The sequence below is a fragment of the Danio aesculapii genome, chromosome 4, assembly GCF_903798145.1.
Source record: "Danio aesculapii chromosome 4, fDanAes4.1, whole genome shotgun sequence".
NCBI lineage: Eukaryota > Metazoa > Chordata > Actinopteri > Cypriniformes > Danionidae > Danio > Danio aesculapii.
In genome coordinates this window covers 51,431,484-51,450,891 of record NC_079438.1, presented here as the reverse complement: position 1 = coordinate 51,450,891, position 19,408 = coordinate 51,431,484, and the positions used below count along the sequence as shown (strand labels likewise).

Below are 19,408 nucleotides of genomic sequence, written 5' to 3'. Positions count from 1 at the left end.
TCTTGTTAGTTTACACATGCCTTACATAATCTGCAAAATGTCAAAAAGGACACTTCTGCCCTGGTTTAGCCTGATTCAGAGCTATCTGGGATTACATTTAAACTGTTTTCTTTTTCTTTTTTCATTATTTAAATATTAGATTGATGCTTTAAAATTTAGATTGTTTATCTAACAAATACATTCAAAATATTTAAAATAAATTTAGGCTTTATCGAAATAAAATAAAAATATTGTATTTTTTTTTTAAGATATCATCACATATTTTTTATTAAAAATAATTAAATGAAAATATGTAAACACTTTGTACCATTTTCTTTACTTATTCTGAAGCACAGATCCTCTCAGATCATGCAGACGTGCAGCTAAATCTGCAATTTGAGAAACAAACTCTAACAATTAATCAATTTCAGTTGTTTTGCACTAACAATATACTTACATTTCTGTTATACAGGTTCTAGAGAACAAAACTAAATAAAACTAATCACCGTTTTTATTGGGTTTGGGTTTGAAGATTTAGACCTTAGACCTTAAAACTAATTAATGCTGTTCATAACAAAAATCCAGTGTTTATATAGCAGAGATGCCCAAAGCAGAGCCTGCGCGCCAAAGTTGGCCCATTGTAACCTTTGATTTGGCCCACCATCCCATCTGACAGTGAGAATGAAGGAGAGGATTGGGGGCGGATGCTTTTAACACAGAGATCTTTATTTATAATTTGACATAAACTTTTTTGTTTGTTTTATTGCTGAGCTACAAAATAAGTAAACTGAATTTAAATGTTTCAATTAAATGTTGTAAATTAATCTGATAAAAGTGGTAATACTGCCACTCAACAGATAAAGGACTATGCACAAGACATCAGCAAGCAAATCAAGGCAAAAACTAGTGTAATTCTGTTACAAGATAGTTTTGTTTTTACTGTAATCCGCTTGATAAGTCGTGACGTATCGGTGACGTCTGGAATACTGTTTCAGGGTCCAAGCCACAACTCATTTGATTTGAGAAAATGTTCGTTTATGACCCCTTTTAGTCCAATCACACATTAAAGTGAATTTGATGTAAAATCATAGTGTATACACATCAGTCTCTGGGTCTGCTGCATCACAAACACCAATATTTTAACAAATTCTAAGAAATTAATCACTTTCTGGCCATCAGATATTAAGCATGTATATTTATATTGCGATCGTGATTTTGAAAGTATTACAGCGCTTTGTAAACATTTATTATTACCATTTGTTGAGTCTCTCTATTCAGTTTGATAGAGCGCTTGGACCCGGAAGCTGCTTCGCCTGACGTCACACTTAACAAGCGGATAACTTCATTATAAAACGTAAAAAAAAACGTATTCGCTAATATAAAGCAATGTTTTATTGTCATTTTTAACATTATAAAATAAATTAGGTAATTACACATGTCAACTATAATTACCTTCGGCCCACTAGCCTCAATCAACTTTGGTTTTTGGCCCTTCATAAGAAAAAGTTTGGGCACCCCTGCTCTATAGTCTCCTCTTGTTTAAGCATAAACTTTATTTAGTTTAGTTCCTCAGATAACAAGGCATAAATGATCTTCAAATTTGATGTCAAGCAAATCCATCTTAAAGCAAACACTGCAAAAAATCTATATTTTTTTGCAGTGCATGCAACATTTAATGCTAGGAATCCTTGAATTTAAAAATGTTTGCTCTAATTTAACCCTTTGAAGCCTTTAGATTGTGAATTAAGCCTTTTTAAGACTATCAGAAACTCTGTCTCTCCTAGTTGAATTTAATCTTAAACATTTAATACAGATTTAATGCAAAGCGTATGCAAACATAAGAGCACAGCTGCATATATATAATGTGATGTGTATATACAAAAACAAAAGTCATGGCAGTGAGGCCCTATCGAGCACCTGGGCGTCCGCTCTGAGGCTAAAGTGACACTTTTATCACTCTGACTCCAACCTGCAAAACAGGTCACGATGACAGCGTTAAAACACCATCTCTGACTTTCCATTACAGCACAATCGCAGTGCTCTGCATCAGCATGGGCTTCATTATCATGCTTGCTTCATTTATTGCAACACAAGAGGGAGCAAAAGGATGGTGAAATGGCAAATGGATTCACCATAAGCTCTGGTATTAGTTTAAAATGAACTGCAATGACTCAAAATTCATGGAGGAGGCTAAACAGATGAAATTCGACAGCTGCTATTCAGATTTATTTCATTATTACTAGAATCTTGAGCATCAGAGCATTAAATAAGCCTCTTTCTGAACACCAAGCATTGCAGTGAAGATTATATGGTACTTATTTAGCAAAAATAGCTGTTAAATGATTATAAACTGGCAAAAATGAGTGGAAATGCCTCAGCTCCTTCATAAGACACTTCACTGTCATGACTACAAGATTACTGTCTTTAAACATGCACTGCTATAAGCTGATTGGTCCAATTATCTATGCATTTGTTGAGGAACAAAGAGCTGATGCATTTAGAGAGGAACTGTAAGTCAAAAATTAAACTGATGAGAAGGAAAAAAAAAAGCACATTTTCTAAATCAAATGTTGCACGGTTACTTAAAATATCTTGCCAACTACCCAGGCAGCCACCCGCCGACACAGATAAGGCCTGTTAGGATGGCAAACACGGCCCTTTTCTGAATGCAGCAACAGAAAGATGACACATCGCGCCAAGGATAAAGCACCAAAAGGTATTTTTGGGTGATAAAGCTCAGGGCAAAGCCATGCTTAGAAAGAGAGCAACTCCTTTTCAACCTATGCTGGTGCTGGTGCCAAAGCCAGTGCTCAAATTGGTTTGAATGCATTTCCACTGAAGGAAAAGTATCAAAACTGAAGTGTATATGGGTGTGATGGAATTTGTTGTGGGTTTTGTATATATTATTTATTATAAATAGTTTTTTTATTACTTAAATATTGGATTGAAGCTTTAAGATATCGTTAAAAGAAAGCAAACAAATACATTAAAATCATCTAAATTAAATACATTAGTATACAGAATTTATTTTAATATAATATTAATCGAAACTAACTCAATTAAAACATGGAAATTCTACTAATTTTAGAATTTAAGTTATTTTTGACCTTACAATATACTTACATTTCTATTATACAGGACAATACTAAAAAAAACGTTCATTGTTTTTGGCAGGTCTACAAAAAAAAAGAAATATAATAATAATAATCTGTCCTGTATGTTTCATGTCTGAAATGTTCAATAAAACACTTTTGAGAAAGTAAAACAGCTTAGTTTACCCCCTGTACATTGCAATGTGTCATGCTTAATTATATTTTGTATTTGTGACAATAAAAATGACTAATGTTTTTCTGATATACCATGATTTACAAAAGGACACACATGAATTGTCATTTCGGGCAGTGTTTCTCAACCACGTTCCTGTAGGACCACCAGCACTGCATGTATCCTGTCTGTGAGACTCATTACAGGTCTTTCAGTCTCTGCTCTGGTGAAGGACACACAGGCTGCATCTGAAATCACCTACTTCTATACTCTATAGTACGCTGAAAACCATATGCGAGCAGAGTAGTATGTTTGAATTCATAGAATTCGAAAATCAGTATGCAAGTAGTACCAGGATGACCACCTACTTCCGATGAGATACTGCGCATCGGATGGACGCTCCTCATGATGCACCACGAGAAGATTTATAAATGGGAGAAGCGACGCAACTGACGTGAGTAGGTCATGACAAAACAGCGGATGTAGTGCGTCTGAGATCCATTCATACTACTCGCATTCATACTGTATAGAACATACTTTTCTAATGGTTGAGTAGTAAATTCAAATTCAAATGCAGTACATACCGAGTGGTAAGTGATTTTGGACACAGCCACGAAAAATGTGCAGAGCTGGTGATCCTTCAGGAGCGTGGTTGAGAAACACTGATTTAGTGTAACAATACTTGAAATTCTTGAAGAAGAATCTTTCGATGCCATATTAAAAGGCTGTATTGATGGCAAATACCCAAAATAGAGTAGTTAATTGTAATATTAAATCTTTAAGCCTTGCCACTTTCTTTCAAATCAGGATTTAGTTAATTATTATGTGGAACAGTATTTCAGCAATGGGTTGTCGTTTTACTTTCACCAAAAGTTATTTGAAACAATACAATGGGCAGTTTATTTGCATTTAATTTGCAGGGCAAAACAAAAATGGCCCCACACATAAAATTAGACAAACAAATAACTAAATATAGCAAACTGAGATAAACAGTATCATCTTTTTTCAGCTTAACAATAAACTAATCTTCAAATTACACTTTAAAAATATACTGGGTTCCACACAATTCCTTCATGTTGTCTCAAATTAACACAAATCAATCAAGTTAACTTAATTGTTTTTAATTTGTGCCAAAAAAACCCTTAAGAATTGTGTTGATTCAGCTTATTTTATATATGTAGCTTAAACAAGCTGCAAAAAAATGTGTCGTTTAAGGTTTGTAATTCGTTTTCAAAAGAAATATATACTTCTTAAATCGGCAAAGGTGCAAATAATTGGCGAAAATAAAAATAATAATAATAATAATGTTAGAAACATATCTAAACCTATAAATTTGTCAATTACAGATTTAAATGGCTATGCAGCAGCAGCAGCACCACCTGTTGTAAACGGAGTATGGAAAAAGCTCCACACATACACAGCTTGACTTCAGCATTTTACTGGATGACCTCCATTCACTTGGTTCAATAATATGACAGCATCTTCATATCCTGTCTGCGGAAACCTACTGTTATATGTGCCAAGCGTGAGCTCAATACGGCGGCTTGTGCATTTGTACAGTGATTAAGCCTTGCGCACAGTGAGGGAGAAAAATCAGCCAGGCCTCATTATTCCCTGGTAATGGGCGAGAAGCTCCATTTCAACAGGATGAGGTCGATGTGCAGTAAGCGGGATGAGTCTTAAGGGGATAAGCAGGAGTGCAGGAGGGAGTCTGAGGCTTGTGTTTGTAATGGGATGAGAGCTCAGACGGGTCCATTTAGAGTGCATTAGGCTGAGTGTGGCGTCGTTGCGCAGCTGAGAGTGACGATCATTACAACACATGCATGTTCGGTAAACTCTTTACTTTAGAGATGCACAATATTATCGGAATTCTTCAAAAATTGGCAAAAATACCAAATATGGACGATGATGCCTTGTCGATAAGATAAATTGTTGAAAATGAGCCTGCAGTAACTTAGTTGTCCACCAGGAGTGCTAGTAGTAGGATCAGGTCATTATTGAGGTGGATATTTACTTGTATTGTGATTTAGACTAATAGTTTAGGACTGTCGAATTGAAACAGAGTACAGAATGACTTTGTGAACAATCCGTTCATTTCGGTATTTACTAACAGTCACTAGTTACTTATTCATATGGGGGCTCTGTAAGCATTAAACTAGTAAAACTAAATGTAAAATCCACAAAAATCACACTAAGCGATGCCATGGAATCTGCAGTCTGATTTGATTTTATGGTATCTATATATTTATATTAAAATTCTGTATCTGCTCTATTCTAATCCTTTTTCTTTACAATATCAACCCCAAGTAGCTTCTCACTAGGTGCTTGTGCCTGCTGAAACAAATAGAAATGACACTAAAACACCAAGAAATAAAAAAAAAAGTTTCCTAAAATTCCTATTTATCAATTAAGCATTAAATAAAAAATAATTAAATTAAAATAAAATAAAATAAATGGTCTCACTCAAATAAAATACAAAATAAATGGTTCTATTCAATGACTTGTTATTTGTAAGAATTGTACCTTAAAATAGTACAATTCTTACAAATAACAAGCCATTGAATAGAACTTTTAGCTGAATAAACTCCTAATTTGCTGATAATTAACAGTTACGATAGTAATTGAGTTTAGGTATTGGGCAGGATTAGGGATGTAGAATAAAATCAAGCATAATATGTACTTTATTTGTCCTAATAAACAGCCAATATCCTAATAATAAAAAGATAATAAGATACTAGTTAATAGTGAGAATTGGTACTTAAAAAGTGTTATAAACTTTTAATTGACCCAAAACCACAAAAAGTTATTGGCCAAAAGGGTTCATAAATATCGGTTTGCCGCATTGTTGTATATGTCTAATTGATTAAAGATTGCATTTTTATCTAATTTGAGAAGGAGTTTCATTTAGGATGCGCAAGTGACATGCCAAACTTATACCACACATGAATGGATCATCACATAAATATCGGTTTGTCGAATTTTGGCAAAAAGCCATTATTGCTCACCCCTAATTGATGAAAGATTGTGTATTTATCTAAATTGTGAAGAAGTTTCATATAGAATGTGAAAGTGACATGCCACACTTATACAACACATGGATGGGTTATCATATAAATATCGGTTTATCGGATATCGGCAAAAATCCAATATTGTGCATCACTAATTGATTTAAGGCTGCATTTTTAAATCTTTTAATCTAACTTGAAAAGGAGATTTATTCAGGATGTGGAAGTGACATGCCACACTTATAAAACACATGAATGGGTCATTAAATAAATATTGGTTTATCGAATACAGGCAAAAATCCAATATTGTCCATTCCTAATTGATTTAAGATTGTATATTTATCTAATTTGAGAAGAAGTTTCGTGCCTAATTGATTAAAGATTGCATGTTTATTTAATCTGAGAAGGAGTTTTATTTAGGATGTGCAAGTGACATGCCAAACTTATACAACACATGAATGGGTCATCACATAAATATCGGTTTATCGGATATCAGCAAAAATCTAATATTGTGCATCACTAATTGATTTAAGGCTGCATCTTTAATCTAACTTGAAAAGGAGATTCATTTAGGATGTGCAAGTGACATGCCACACTTATACAACACATGAATGGGTCATCACAGGAAAGAAATGCTCAAGTCAGCCTGAGAGCGTAGCGGAAAAACCAGCTTCAACAGGCCACAGGACAAGAAGCGAGAGATGACGGACAGGAGAAAGAGAGAGAGGGAAGGAGTGTGGGAGGATGTAAAAAAAGAGAGATAATTACTACAGAGTTGGTTGCAGGGGCAGACTTTTTTCACCATCTTCCCTGAAGCATGGAGAGAACGGTGGGATTGGAGAGAGTCAGTGGTTACAGTAATGCCACGTCCAACACAGTGCATTATGGGAGTGTATCAGAACATGCTAAGCTAATATCTGACTTCAAGTCGTGATGGCTGGTCATACATTCATACTGTGTTTGCAAAAAAACGTGAAGGTGGGGGTCAGTGGAGGAAAGCTCTCTTGTGATTGTGAATATCGGTGGTCTGTGGTCAAAGACATCACATGGTGAGAGTAAAGGGAGATTGCTGAGGTGATGGTGTGTGGAAGTACCTTTGCTGAGCTTCTTCTTTTACATAAATAAAAATAAATAGTTAAACTAAATGGAAATTTGAGCAGAATGTAAGATAGATGCAGTCGCTTATTTAATTAGGTCAACCATTAGTCATTCTGTCAGCCATTTTTAATATAAAAGTGGGTGTTGATTATTAGGTAATTAATATGAGGAAATGAGAATAGTAAGTCAGAGGTTAACACTGCATGTTTCAGTGCTGAAAAGTGTGATTGATTGACTTGATCATAATAATGTTTGTGAAGAAACACTGCATATAGGGTTTATATCAGTGTCGTTTAGTTGACAATTACTCAAATGGTCTATAGGCTAATATCACCTTTTCTACAAAGTTTTTTTTTTGTAGTTTACACAGAGACACTAATGGTATTGTTGTTTAACCCTGAAACCGTGATCTTAATTTTTTACTTTAAGCTCCCAAAACGCTGTTATCGAGTAAATGAATGGGTAAAAAGCATTACGTTTTTGTTTTTTAGGTGAAAAAGTTGTCATGTTAATGACCCACAAAACTAAAAGTAATAATGCTATGTAATTTTTGTAATAAACTGAATAATTTTAGAAATATAATGTAAATATTAGATTAAAAAAATAAACAAACTGAAGTTGTGACAACAAACAAGAAAAAGCTTAGATTTTAGAAAAATAACTAAAGCTGACACTGAAAAACACTGTATATAAATGTAAACTGTATATAGACTGTATATAAATATTCCAAATATATAAAGATAGAAAATAAACAAACATGTTTACATTTTTAAATACATTTTTAATGTAAATATACAATGCTAAAATATTGCTATAACTATAAATTTTTTACATGTATTAATCTACGTTAATGCTTTGCATAAATGCATTTCATGTTCATTTATAAATAATGTACAGTGAACTGATTTATACAGCATGAAATTATACGTGAAAAAGTTGTCATGTTAATGTCCCCAAAAACTAAAAGTAACAATTCTATGTAACTTTTAGTAATCGAAACTGAAATCTAAAATAAAATGTAAACATTAGATAAAAAATTGAAGTTGGAAACTTTTAGCTGTCCACTAACTAAAATAAGATTAGAATTTAGAAAACTATTAAATATTTTTTACATTTATTAATCTATGTTAATGCTTTGCATAAATGCATTTTGAGTTCATTTATAAATAACAAATACTGATTTATACAGATTAATTTATACTGATTTATTGTCTTGTTAATGGCCCCAAATACAAAAAGTAATAATTAAATGTAACTTTTAGTAATCGAAACTGAAATCTAAAATAAAATGTAAATTGTTTATTAATTATTAGATTAAAAAAATGAATTATAAACTTTTAGTTGACCACTAACTAAAATAAGCTTAGAATTTAGAAAAATACCTAAAGCTGACACTGAAAACACTGAAAAAATTTGCAAAATAAATGATGATATAAAGACTACATTACTAAAACAAGCAGAAAATGAATACATTAAAGTATAAATATCAATACTAAAATATCATTGCAGCTAGAAAATATTTGTACTTTTATTAATCTAGGTTAACGTTTTGCATAAATGCATTTCATATTCATTCATAAATAACAAATACTGATTTATAAGTTGCATGAAATGATACAATTTTTTTTAGCACATACAACCATATTTACCTAGATTATTATTAATACATTTTTAACATTAACTGTTTAATTAATGTAAAGTGCATTATATACATGTTATGTCATGCAAGTTATGTAGTTTCCCTGCACATGAGAATAAGTACTTATAAATACAACAAATGACGTTATTTATTATTTATTTTTTTTTAATCTACAAGTCATATATCTTTAGAACACTGTCAAATGCAGCAAGTTATTGACATTTAACTGATGGCAATACTTTATTTTGATGGTCCAGTTGAGTATTAGTAGACTGTCTGCTTAATTTCTGTTGATACTGCTGCTAAACAGACATTTAACTGACTATAAGAAACTTTGCAAGTACATGTCAACTTAAACTAATCTTAACCCCAACCTAACAGTCAACCCAACCTTATAATCTAATGACAATTAGTTAACATGTAGATGCAATGTAACTTAAATTCAACAAACGGACCATCAAAATAAAGTGCGACCTAACAGATTAGTTATTTTGTTATTGTCAAATCAAACATAAGCATAAACGAGTGGAAATATTCAGACCAATTACCACTGTCAATTAGAAATAATTATTAGAGCTCCTTAGGTTACACTAGTGAATTATGGGATACGAGTGATGCACACTAGTCTTTTTTAATACCCACGACACAATGTCTGAGATGTTCAGCCAATCAGCGGCATCAAGAACTAAATCACATGACATTGTAGGAAAGAGACAAAAAGAAAAAAGCGTTACACACAAAGAGCCAAGCAGGGCGTACTCAGAAAACGCGTCCTCCTGCCACCTGGTTTGAAGGTCACTCTCTCCGAGCCACAGCTGAACTTTACACAGCCTGTGGTACAAAAAGAGGGAAAGAGAAAGAGAGAGAGAGAGAGATGGAAAAGAGACAGAGAGAAACAGATGGAGCAAAGAGAGAGAAAGAGAGAGAGAGAAGTAAAGGAAACGTACACGAATACACAGTGAGAATGGTCACAGAGGTCAGTAAGCCATGAATTCCTGACAGATAGATAGATAGAGAGAGTGACGGAGGTGAAGGAGGGAGGAGTGAGGAGGTGCGCGGAGGAGGTAGGGAGGGAAAGTGGCCTCAAGCATCAGCCCTGAAGCATCATAAAATCAAAGCTTGCGCTTTCTCAGATGGAAAAAAGCAGATTCCTGCGTGTCTCGTCACATGTACGACCACCAATAGGGCTGATATACCAAACACCAGCAAATTCATATCAATATTAGAGAGAATTGCTTTATAAGACCTCGACAGTGTGGAGATTCAATCTAAAGTATTATTTTATATTTGGAAGACTTGCTTTATGTCATTAAAACATCAAAAAAAAAATAAAATAAATACATTAAGAGTGAATGAAGAGAATATTTGAGTTTAAAATAGAAATTTGAGTCATATACCAACTGTTTGTCAGCTGTTACTGCTGTTGTCTCTTCTTCAATATACATATATTTGGATTGTAAATAAATACATTTAGAGCTTTATTTGTTTTATTATATAAAAATAAAATTAATATACAGCGGTCCCTCGTTAACGTGGAAGTTACGTTCTAAAACTAACCTACAATAGGCGAAATTCATTTATTTATTCCATAATGGTGCCCAACAGCCGTGTAACTTCTAGATTTCTTTAGCTTGTCAAGAAGTTTAACTTTTTGTACAATGGTTAGCATCTTCCTCAGCCTTTTGGGTGCTACCGCAGTTGCCTTTGACGGTTTCGTTGACATTGTGGGGAGAAAATATGCAAACATACAGTTCAGCACTTCAGAGTCACACTGCTAGAGATGGAAGATTTATGTAAATTTGGTAAGCTGAACACATTGCGTACTGTACAGGAGACACGGCACGTAGGAGGTTGCTTGACAATGGTCTACAGCCAATCAGGACGCAGAACACGTTGTAGATAAAAAGCATGTGAAATTGCACAAAAAAAAAAAAAAAATGCATTATAGCGAGGGACCACTGTAAACATATATTTGGATTGGAAATAAACACATTTAGAGCTTAAATTTATTATATTTTCAGCATAAAACTTGATATAATATATAATTAAATGTATAATTTGTAGTGGTTATTTCTCAGGTATTGTGTAATCTAAATATTTATATAAATATGTATATCTAAAGACATGGCACCGTTTTGGTATTTTAATGTGAGCAAAACATTCATAAACTACAATGCGAACAAAGTTAATATACATGTCTATCTAAAGACATGGATTGGAAATAAATACATTTAGAGCTTTATTTATTTTATTATATTTTACACATAAAATCAATATAACCTATAATTAAATGTATAATTTGTAGTGGTTATTCCACCAAATATTGATTTCTCAGCCTTTGTACAGTCTAAAAACCTTTTTAAATATCTCCTTTTTCGTATTTTAATGTGAACAAAAGTTTCACAAAATTTTATACGAACAACTTATATAACCATCTATCTAAAGACATGGCAGTTTTTGGGTATTTTAATACGAACAACATTTTTATTTTAAATTTAGAAGAAATATGTCATGAGTAGCTTAACATTATTTACATTTTAATGTAAATACAGTAATTTAATTGTAAAAAAAAAACTTAAATTGTTATTGCAAATTAATTGTAACAAATATAAAAACATTTTTAATTACAGTAAAATGTAATGTAATTAACAATACACAAACTATAAACACATAACTTTAAATCATAAACTGAGAATCTGATTTATTTTCAACAGCCATGTATTGCATGAAGGGAGGTCATCTCTATTTTGACGCAAGTACATAATAATTAAAGTATTATTATGTATTTTTACTAAATCTAGTATTAAATGATCTAAATATCTATTTTATGAACTATTTAATTGCAACTCCAATATTTTTGCTTGACTTTAGTGACTCCTTATGTCACTTTATCTTAATATGTGTTACTTGGTGTGGATAAAAAAAACGAGAAGAAAAAGCTCAGGATCAAGCTGAGGGCTGTGGTGTGTTAGGTCTCTTTATTTTTACCTTGTGAGGTTACACACAGACTGGGCGCAGAGAGTGTGGCGTCACTGGTGAAAGTGGAGCACAGGTTGTCGTTGGAGGGTGAGGGTTTGAAGGACTGCAGCAGAGGGCTGCTCCCCCCATCCATCATCCCCCCGGGGGCCAGGAAGGCCTGCTGGGCTGGGTACATGGAGGGGGCGCTCTGTGCTGATAAAGTGCTGGTTGCTGAAAGACCATGGAAAAATACACAAACATATATAGAAAGATTGAGGCATACGACAACAACAGATTTTGAGTTGCTGATGCTAGATTCAAGACAAACCTACTTAAGGGAAAAAAAACTACTTGCATAAAAAAGCGCTACTCATTGATCAGAATTTTACATAATCGAAATCAAACGAATTTCAGTTTTTAATATAAACTATTTGTGTATACAATTTTTTTTTTGGTAACACATCAGAATAGTGGTCTATTAGTTAGTTAGTTAATGTATTTACTAACATTGGCAGAGTATGAATAATCTGGTAAAGCACTTATTAATCATAGATCAACATTTACTAATGCATTATTAAACTCCAAAGTTGTGCTTGTTAACTTAATTAGCATTAACTAACATTAACAAAGGTAAATAAATACCGTAATAAATGTATTACTAGTTGTTTATATTATCAAACAATTAACAAATGAACCATTATTTTAAAGTGTAACCTTCCCTTTCAGCAAATTACAACATTAATGTAGAACTATTATTTGTGTTTACAATTTCTTTAAAAATTTGAAAACCAAAACTCATGATTATGGTAAGGGTGTTACATTTATGACACTTTAGGTGTTTGCCAATCACAACACCCCGAGTCAAGCTGGCCAATCAAAGCACTTAAGGATTTTAAGAAAGAAGTGGCTTACAGAAATCAAATCTTAGTGAAATTAGCATTAAATCATAGCGGTTCAGAGAGTTCCTTTAAAAATTCACAGTATGTGAAAACAATACAACTTTTGAACATTAAAGCATGTTAAACTACTCCAAAATACACAATAACAAGCTGTATAATATTATCATATGATCTGTTGAAGAAAATAATAGCATAAAGAGTACTCTAACTATGATTAATAGAATTCAAATATTGAGGAAAAAATACTTTCATAAAAATATTATTTTGTCAATTAGAAAATAAAAATAAAATATTAGTTAGTGTGAACCGGAAGTTGCTGAGACTTTTCAATTTCAGTATGTTGATGTACTTCCATCTGAAATGGAATATTGAGTAGGGGGTGGGGCTTATGTATTGTCAGACTTTGAAAATTACCTAAACAAACATTTTCAGTGGATTAATTTGCCCGAATTAATTGCTCACCTAAAGGATAACAATGTACAAATTGTAAGTTTTGATTTTACACTTGACGTTTTAAAAGCCAACCCTTGATTTGTTTGAAAAAAAACTTATATGCTTGTTTGTACAGAACTCTTGCTTGCCAGCGAGCAATTATTAAATTATAGTACAGTTAGATAAATTAACAATTCATCTAACTTTACTGCAAACTACAAATTCAATGTTCAATTGTATTTATTCAGCTTCTTACACATATTGAAATATATATTTTTAATTAAATCTATTTTTATGTATACCCACAATTGCGTTTATTATACATAATACATATTAAAATACTTAAGAAAAATTACTTCTATTAATTATGGATGGATGGATGGATGGATGGATAGATAGACAAATATTTAATGATAGAACGATAGATAACAATGTGAACAAGCAAAATAAATATTGCAAATTTAGATTTCACATTGACTTTAAGAATGTTTTGTTATATCCAACCCCTGATTTGTATAAAAAAAAGGTGTATACCTGGCTGTACGGGACTCTTGCTAGCCTGCGAGCTCCCACGACTGGATTTGCTGCTTTTGCTCTTGGTGGGACGTCTCCTGCGGCCGGCTGGGTTCACCACAGGTGGGTTAACCATGGCGGGTGGAACTTTCCCCAAACGGGCAAATAGGGCCTCAATCTCTGCTTTCTGACGAGAATATAGAGCCTGACTCTCTACCATGTGCCTGGGGAAAAAAAAACACTGCATATCTAATCTCATTTCCACCAGCCCGTTTCTTATACAGTTGAAGTCAAAATTATTTGCCCTCCTGTGAAGTTTCTTTTTCAAATATTTCCTAAATGATGTTTAACAGAGCAAGGAATTTTTCAATGTATTTCCTATAATATTTTTTCTTCTGGAGAACGTCTTATTTGTTTCATTTCAGCTAGAATGAAAGCAGTTTTTAATTTTGAAACCCTTTTAAGGTCAATATTATTAGCCCTCCTAAGCAGAATTTTATTTAGATTTTCTACAGAACAAACCTCGTTATCAGGGCCGTAGCCAGCCTGGTGAACAGGCTTTTTGCTGTTATACGCTTCATTTTCTATTTAATAATGAGGTTTAAATGCTGCATTTTAGTGACATTTTAAGCACAATTTAGAAAAAAAAAAAAGAGCAAATTTTTGCTGGATTAGCTTGTTGGATGGTCATCGTAACCACACATCACAAAATTTAGAATAAAGAAACAAAACAACAATACTTATTTTTTCAATACAAAGTTATTACATCATTTATCATCAGAACAAAAAGGAATCTGTTAAAGTTTTACATTAAAAACTAGCCTATTATCATTTATTAGGCAAATAACAAACTGGCCAGCACATTTAACTTTTCTCAGTCAGTATTTGGAAAGTCACACCAAAGCAACAGCCAACACATACAATTAATTATGGCATACCAGTTAAAATAAGAAAAATGGGCACATGTACAGGGCATGGGACCAACTCTGGATCTTTGTTAGTAAGGAGTGGGTCTTTCGAACTACACGAACACCCCCCAGCTACAGACCTGGTTATACTGTTCACTGATTTGGCTAATTACCCTAACTTACCTAATTAAGCCTTTAAATGTCACTTTAAGCTGAATACTAGCATCTTGAATAACACCTAGTAAAATATTATGTACTGTCATCTTAGCAAAGATAAAAGAAATCAGTTATTAGAAATTAATTAATGTTTAGAAATGTACTGAAAACTGTTTCTTCTCTCCGTTAAACAGAAATTGTGGGGAAAAAAATATACGGGGTGGGGGGGTGGGGGCTAATAATTCAAGAGGACTTCGACTTCAACTGTATATCAGTCAAAACCAAACATACTTGTCTCTCAGCCTGCTGACTTCTCGCTTAAAGTCCTCGTCTTCAAACTCAGAGTCATTATCGCTGCTGAAATAGGAGCTGATAGAGTTGTTTAAGCTCCCGGGACTCTGTGCTGGACCGTTGCCCACAGCAGAATGGGTTTGAGGTGTGGGCTGAGGTTGTATGGTGGATGTAGTCACCTCGTCCTGTGCTTTGCTAACAGAGAAGCGTCCCACCTGCGTGTCCGTTTTGGTCGTGACCTGGAAGCGGCCGATGGTGGTGGGCTGAGGCTGGGTCGTTGTCCGGTGGGGGAGAGCAGGGAGACCATCGACCACATCCGCTTCTGTGTCTTTGAAGGGCGAGGAGGTTCTGTGCAGTGTGTTTTCAGGGCTGGAAAGACTACAGGAGGAGGAGGAAGAGGAGGTGGTAGAGGAAGATGATGTGGAGGAGGATGAGCTGGTGGGAGTCTGTGTGGTGTTCTCATCAGTGGCAACCGACACCTGAGAGAGAGAGAGAGAGAGAGAGAGAGACAGAAAGAGAGAGAGAACAGTTATGTACACTACCTGACAAAAGTCTTGTCGTCTATCCAAGTTTTAGGAACAACAAAAAATAACTTGACTTCTAGTTGATCATTTGGTATCAGAAGTGGCTCATATGAAAGGCCTCTAGATTACGCTTATTTTACCTAAAATAAAATATGATCATGCCTTGACTTTTAATGATTTAATTAGGACAGTAAGGTCTGACTTCGCTTAGACAAAAGTCTTGTCACTTAACAGAAATAATGTACATTATAGAATATAAAGTCATGGTGCAGTGGAAACAGAATGAATACTGTGTATGACTCCCATGAGTTTGGAGGACTGCATTCATACATCTCTGCAATGACTTAAATAACTTCTCAAAGTCATCTGGAATGGCAAAGAAAGCGTTCTTGCAGGACTTTGAGTTCATCAAGATTCTTTGGATTCATATTCAATGCCTCCTCCATCTTACCCCAGACATGCTCAATAATGTTCATGTCTGGAGACTGGGCTGGCCAATCCGGGAGCACATTGACCTTCTTTGCTTTCAGGAACTTTGATGTGCAGGCTGAAATATGAGAAGGAGCGCTATCCTGCTGAAGAATTTGCCTTTTCCTGTGGTTTGTAATGAAATGAGCTGCAAAAATGTCTTGATACCTCAGGCTGTTGATGTTGCCATCCACTCTTTTTGTAAAGATTTTTTTTTTAATCAGTATAGGAATTAGCGATAAAAAATCAAGATGGGTACGTCACTAATTATACTGTGTGAAATCACTATGAACATCCTGTTCCTGACACACTGCCTTGTGAAAGTGTTTACCTGGAATCGCCCCAGTTTGTATCCTCCAGCTGCAGGTGCGGCTGCTTGCTCATCATCCAGTGAAAACGGAACTGAAAGAGGAGAGCCATTAATAAGCAGAACTCTTAATGAGATCATGTAATATGAGAGGGAACGGGCTTAGTTTTTTTTTGCTAGGTAAAAATTGGCAGCACATACCTGGCTGTCCTCCAGGTGGCATCCCGGTAAAAGATGACTGCAGAAAAGAGAAGGGATGAGAAGCAGACAGATGTTGATAAAAGTTCAATATTAAATTATTTTTAAAAAACAAATTTTAAGTAATTAGTAAATAATTATATAAAAAACAATTTATCTAAATATACTACAAACTACTACAAGTTTGCATTTATTTAGCTGAACTTATTTAATATTTTTTAATAATTAATAAATTAAATGTTTCTTTATGCATACCCACAATTGAGTTATGCATAATACTTTAAAAAACACTTTATAAACACTTTAAAAAATTTATATAAATAAAGAGAATGATAACGATATAATGATAGATAGAATGATAGATAGTACGTTAACTTTAGAACGATAAAGATAGTACGATAGATAGAACGACAAAGATAGAATGATGTATAGAATGATAATGATAGAATGACAGATAGAATGATAACTTTAAAAAAGATGAAGCTAAAACGATAAAGATAAAATTATAGATAGAACGATAACAGAATGATAGCTAGAACAATAAAAATAGAACAATAGATAGAACAATAAAGATAGAACAATAGATAGAACAATAAAGATAGAACGATAGATTGAAAGATAACAATAGAATTATAGATAGAACAATAAAGATGGATGGATGGATGGATGGATGGACAGAACAAAAAAATAGATAGAATGACTAAAACTATAGAGAGGATAGATAGATAGACAGCTTGAACGATAGACAGACAGACAGACAGACAAGACAGACAGACAGATAGACAGACAGACAGACAGACAGACAGATAGATAGAACAATAGAATGATGGATGGATGGATGGATGGATGGATGAATCGTTGGACCCAATTTAAAGAGTGACTTTCTGGTTTACTGCTGTATGCCAATTGATATTTCTCTCTCTCTCTCTCTCTCTCTCTCTCTCTCTCTCTCTCTCTCTCTCTCTCTCTCTCGCTCTCTCTCTCTGTTTTGGTCTATGGAAAATTCCAGTGGCAGCGTTTTGAATCTTTAACTTCAGCAAATGGAATCCGACAGATCCGCCACTTAATCCACATGTGCTGGTGTTTTTCAGCCAGACCCCTGACGGTGTGTGCGTGTACCTGGTGCGTGACACTGCTGATTGGGACGGTCTCCGGACTCAGTGCCCGCCTCAGCTGGGCATCCAGATCCTCCAGGGGCTGCTGGGACTAAATAATCCATTTCAGCAATTAGTCAAATTCACTTAGCCCCAAGAAACACATCCACACACACACACACACACACACGCAGACCGGTACAAACACTTATTACTCATGGCAAGCGCACACAAATACAACAATACAGGGAACGGTGTATCTAATTAACTTTTGCATGAGATGATCTTTTACAGTAAGTACAGGGTCAGATGACCAGTGCCTGGAAGAACTCCGATGCTTTTAATCCCAGCTGAGCTTTTCCTTTCATGTTGCACACTACATATTTGTAAAATGTAGAGTAAATCCTTTAATTGGCCCACGCTCTGCGGCTCCTGAAAGCTTTTGTATGAGTTTGCTTGCGGCTGAGTGCTATCACAGTACTTTTACTTCTTTTTTTTTCAACAGTGATGGATAAAAAAACATCACATCAAATCTACAGGATTATAAAAAAATCTCTTATATTTAGCAGAAATTGTTTTGAGAAGGAAGGAAGTTATTTTCTTGATGCGTGATGTAAATGAATCAGGTTCAGTTTGGAACAATGACATACTGTCTTAATTACTTTGATTAAATGAGAATAGTCCAAAATCTAATTTCATTCACAATACGCTAAAAGATAATGGCTAATAATTTGGAATTTGAATCTGATTGCTCAGTTGGAGCCTTTTTGAGCTGTTATAGTCAGCTAAAAGCTAAAGCTAACCATACAACTAAAATCATTTATACTCTATGGAATAATAATAATAATAATAATAATAACAATAAAAAATAATAATAACTAAATACATAAAACACTATCTGCTAGTTTACAAGTAAATATTTCTCATTTTCATTTAAACTCAATGCTAATTAAAATCGAGCAAAAACTATATAGACAACACCAAACTAAAATAACATTAGAAAAATAATAAAATAAAACAAACTAAACAAAAATATACTAACATTGCTCACTGATAAATAAAAAGTGGCTTAAATTCCTGAAATTTCATTAAAAAAAGAAAAAAGTATTGACGAACAATTGTTAAAAGCAATGGGGAAAAAATACACAATAAGTTGCAATCCAAAAAACCCATCAAATTAAAATACTGTAAAAAAAATTAGCTAAAAAAATCTTATGCAGGGGGGCAGAAAAGCACCTTCCTTTTAATTATAACAAAATAATTAGTGCTGGGAAAAGATTAAATAGCAATTAATCACACCAAAAAATATAATACTATATAATTGTCATACTATAGGTGTGTGTAATATATTTATAAGTTTATTTATTTATTATGTACGTATAGAGATTTATTTAACACAGAGATTTAAGCGTAATGTTATGTACGTTCATAGATATACATATCTTGATTGTTTTGAAATTCAAATGGCACTTACAAGCCTGTGTTTTTATTTCTGTAATAAATATGGCTTTCAAGCCAACCGATCTTCATGGTTTATTTCTTCATGCATGTTGTTTACATGAAGCAATCTGTTTTACAAGTTAAGCAAAAATTCTGATAAACAATCATATTTTGAATTCACGTAGTTTATTTGTCTTGAATTTACATAAATTTTACATTTGAATAGCCAAAAAAA

The 19,408-nt window shown here is 33.6% G+C and overlaps 1 protein-coding gene across 14 annotated transcripts in view; it reads right to left on the bottom strand.

The window, feature by feature from the left end:
- Nucleotides 1-19,408, bottom strand: part of wnk1b (WNK lysine deficient protein kinase 1b) — a 107,779-nt gene that overhangs the window by 5,469 nt on the left and 82,902 nt on the right. For 7 of the 14 annotated variants that reach the window (XM_056456013.1, XM_056456019.1, XM_056456014.1 and 4 more), the window contains 8 exons: nucleotides 17,759-17,845; nucleotides 16,643-16,679; nucleotides 16,466-16,536; nucleotides 15,143-15,621; nucleotides 13,809-14,011; nucleotides 11,974-12,174; nucleotides 9,724-9,816; nucleotides 7,017-7,058 (listed from right to left, as the gene is read on the bottom strand). In XM_056456013.1, coding sequence (XP_056311988.1) covers nucleotides 7,017-7,058; nucleotides 9,724-9,816; nucleotides 11,974-12,174; nucleotides 13,809-14,011; nucleotides 15,143-15,621; nucleotides 16,466-16,536; nucleotides 16,643-16,679; nucleotides 17,759-17,845 — 1,213 coding nt within the window. Of the gene's footprint in view, nucleotides 1-1,896; nucleotides 1,949-7,016; nucleotides 7,059-9,723; nucleotides 9,817-11,973; nucleotides 12,175-13,808; nucleotides 14,012-15,142; nucleotides 15,622-16,465; nucleotides 16,537-16,642; nucleotides 16,680-17,758; nucleotides 17,846-19,408 lie in introns of all 14 variants that reach the window. The other 7 variants (XM_056456024.1, XM_056456025.1, XM_056456015.1 and 4 more) reach the window with 7 other exon arrangements.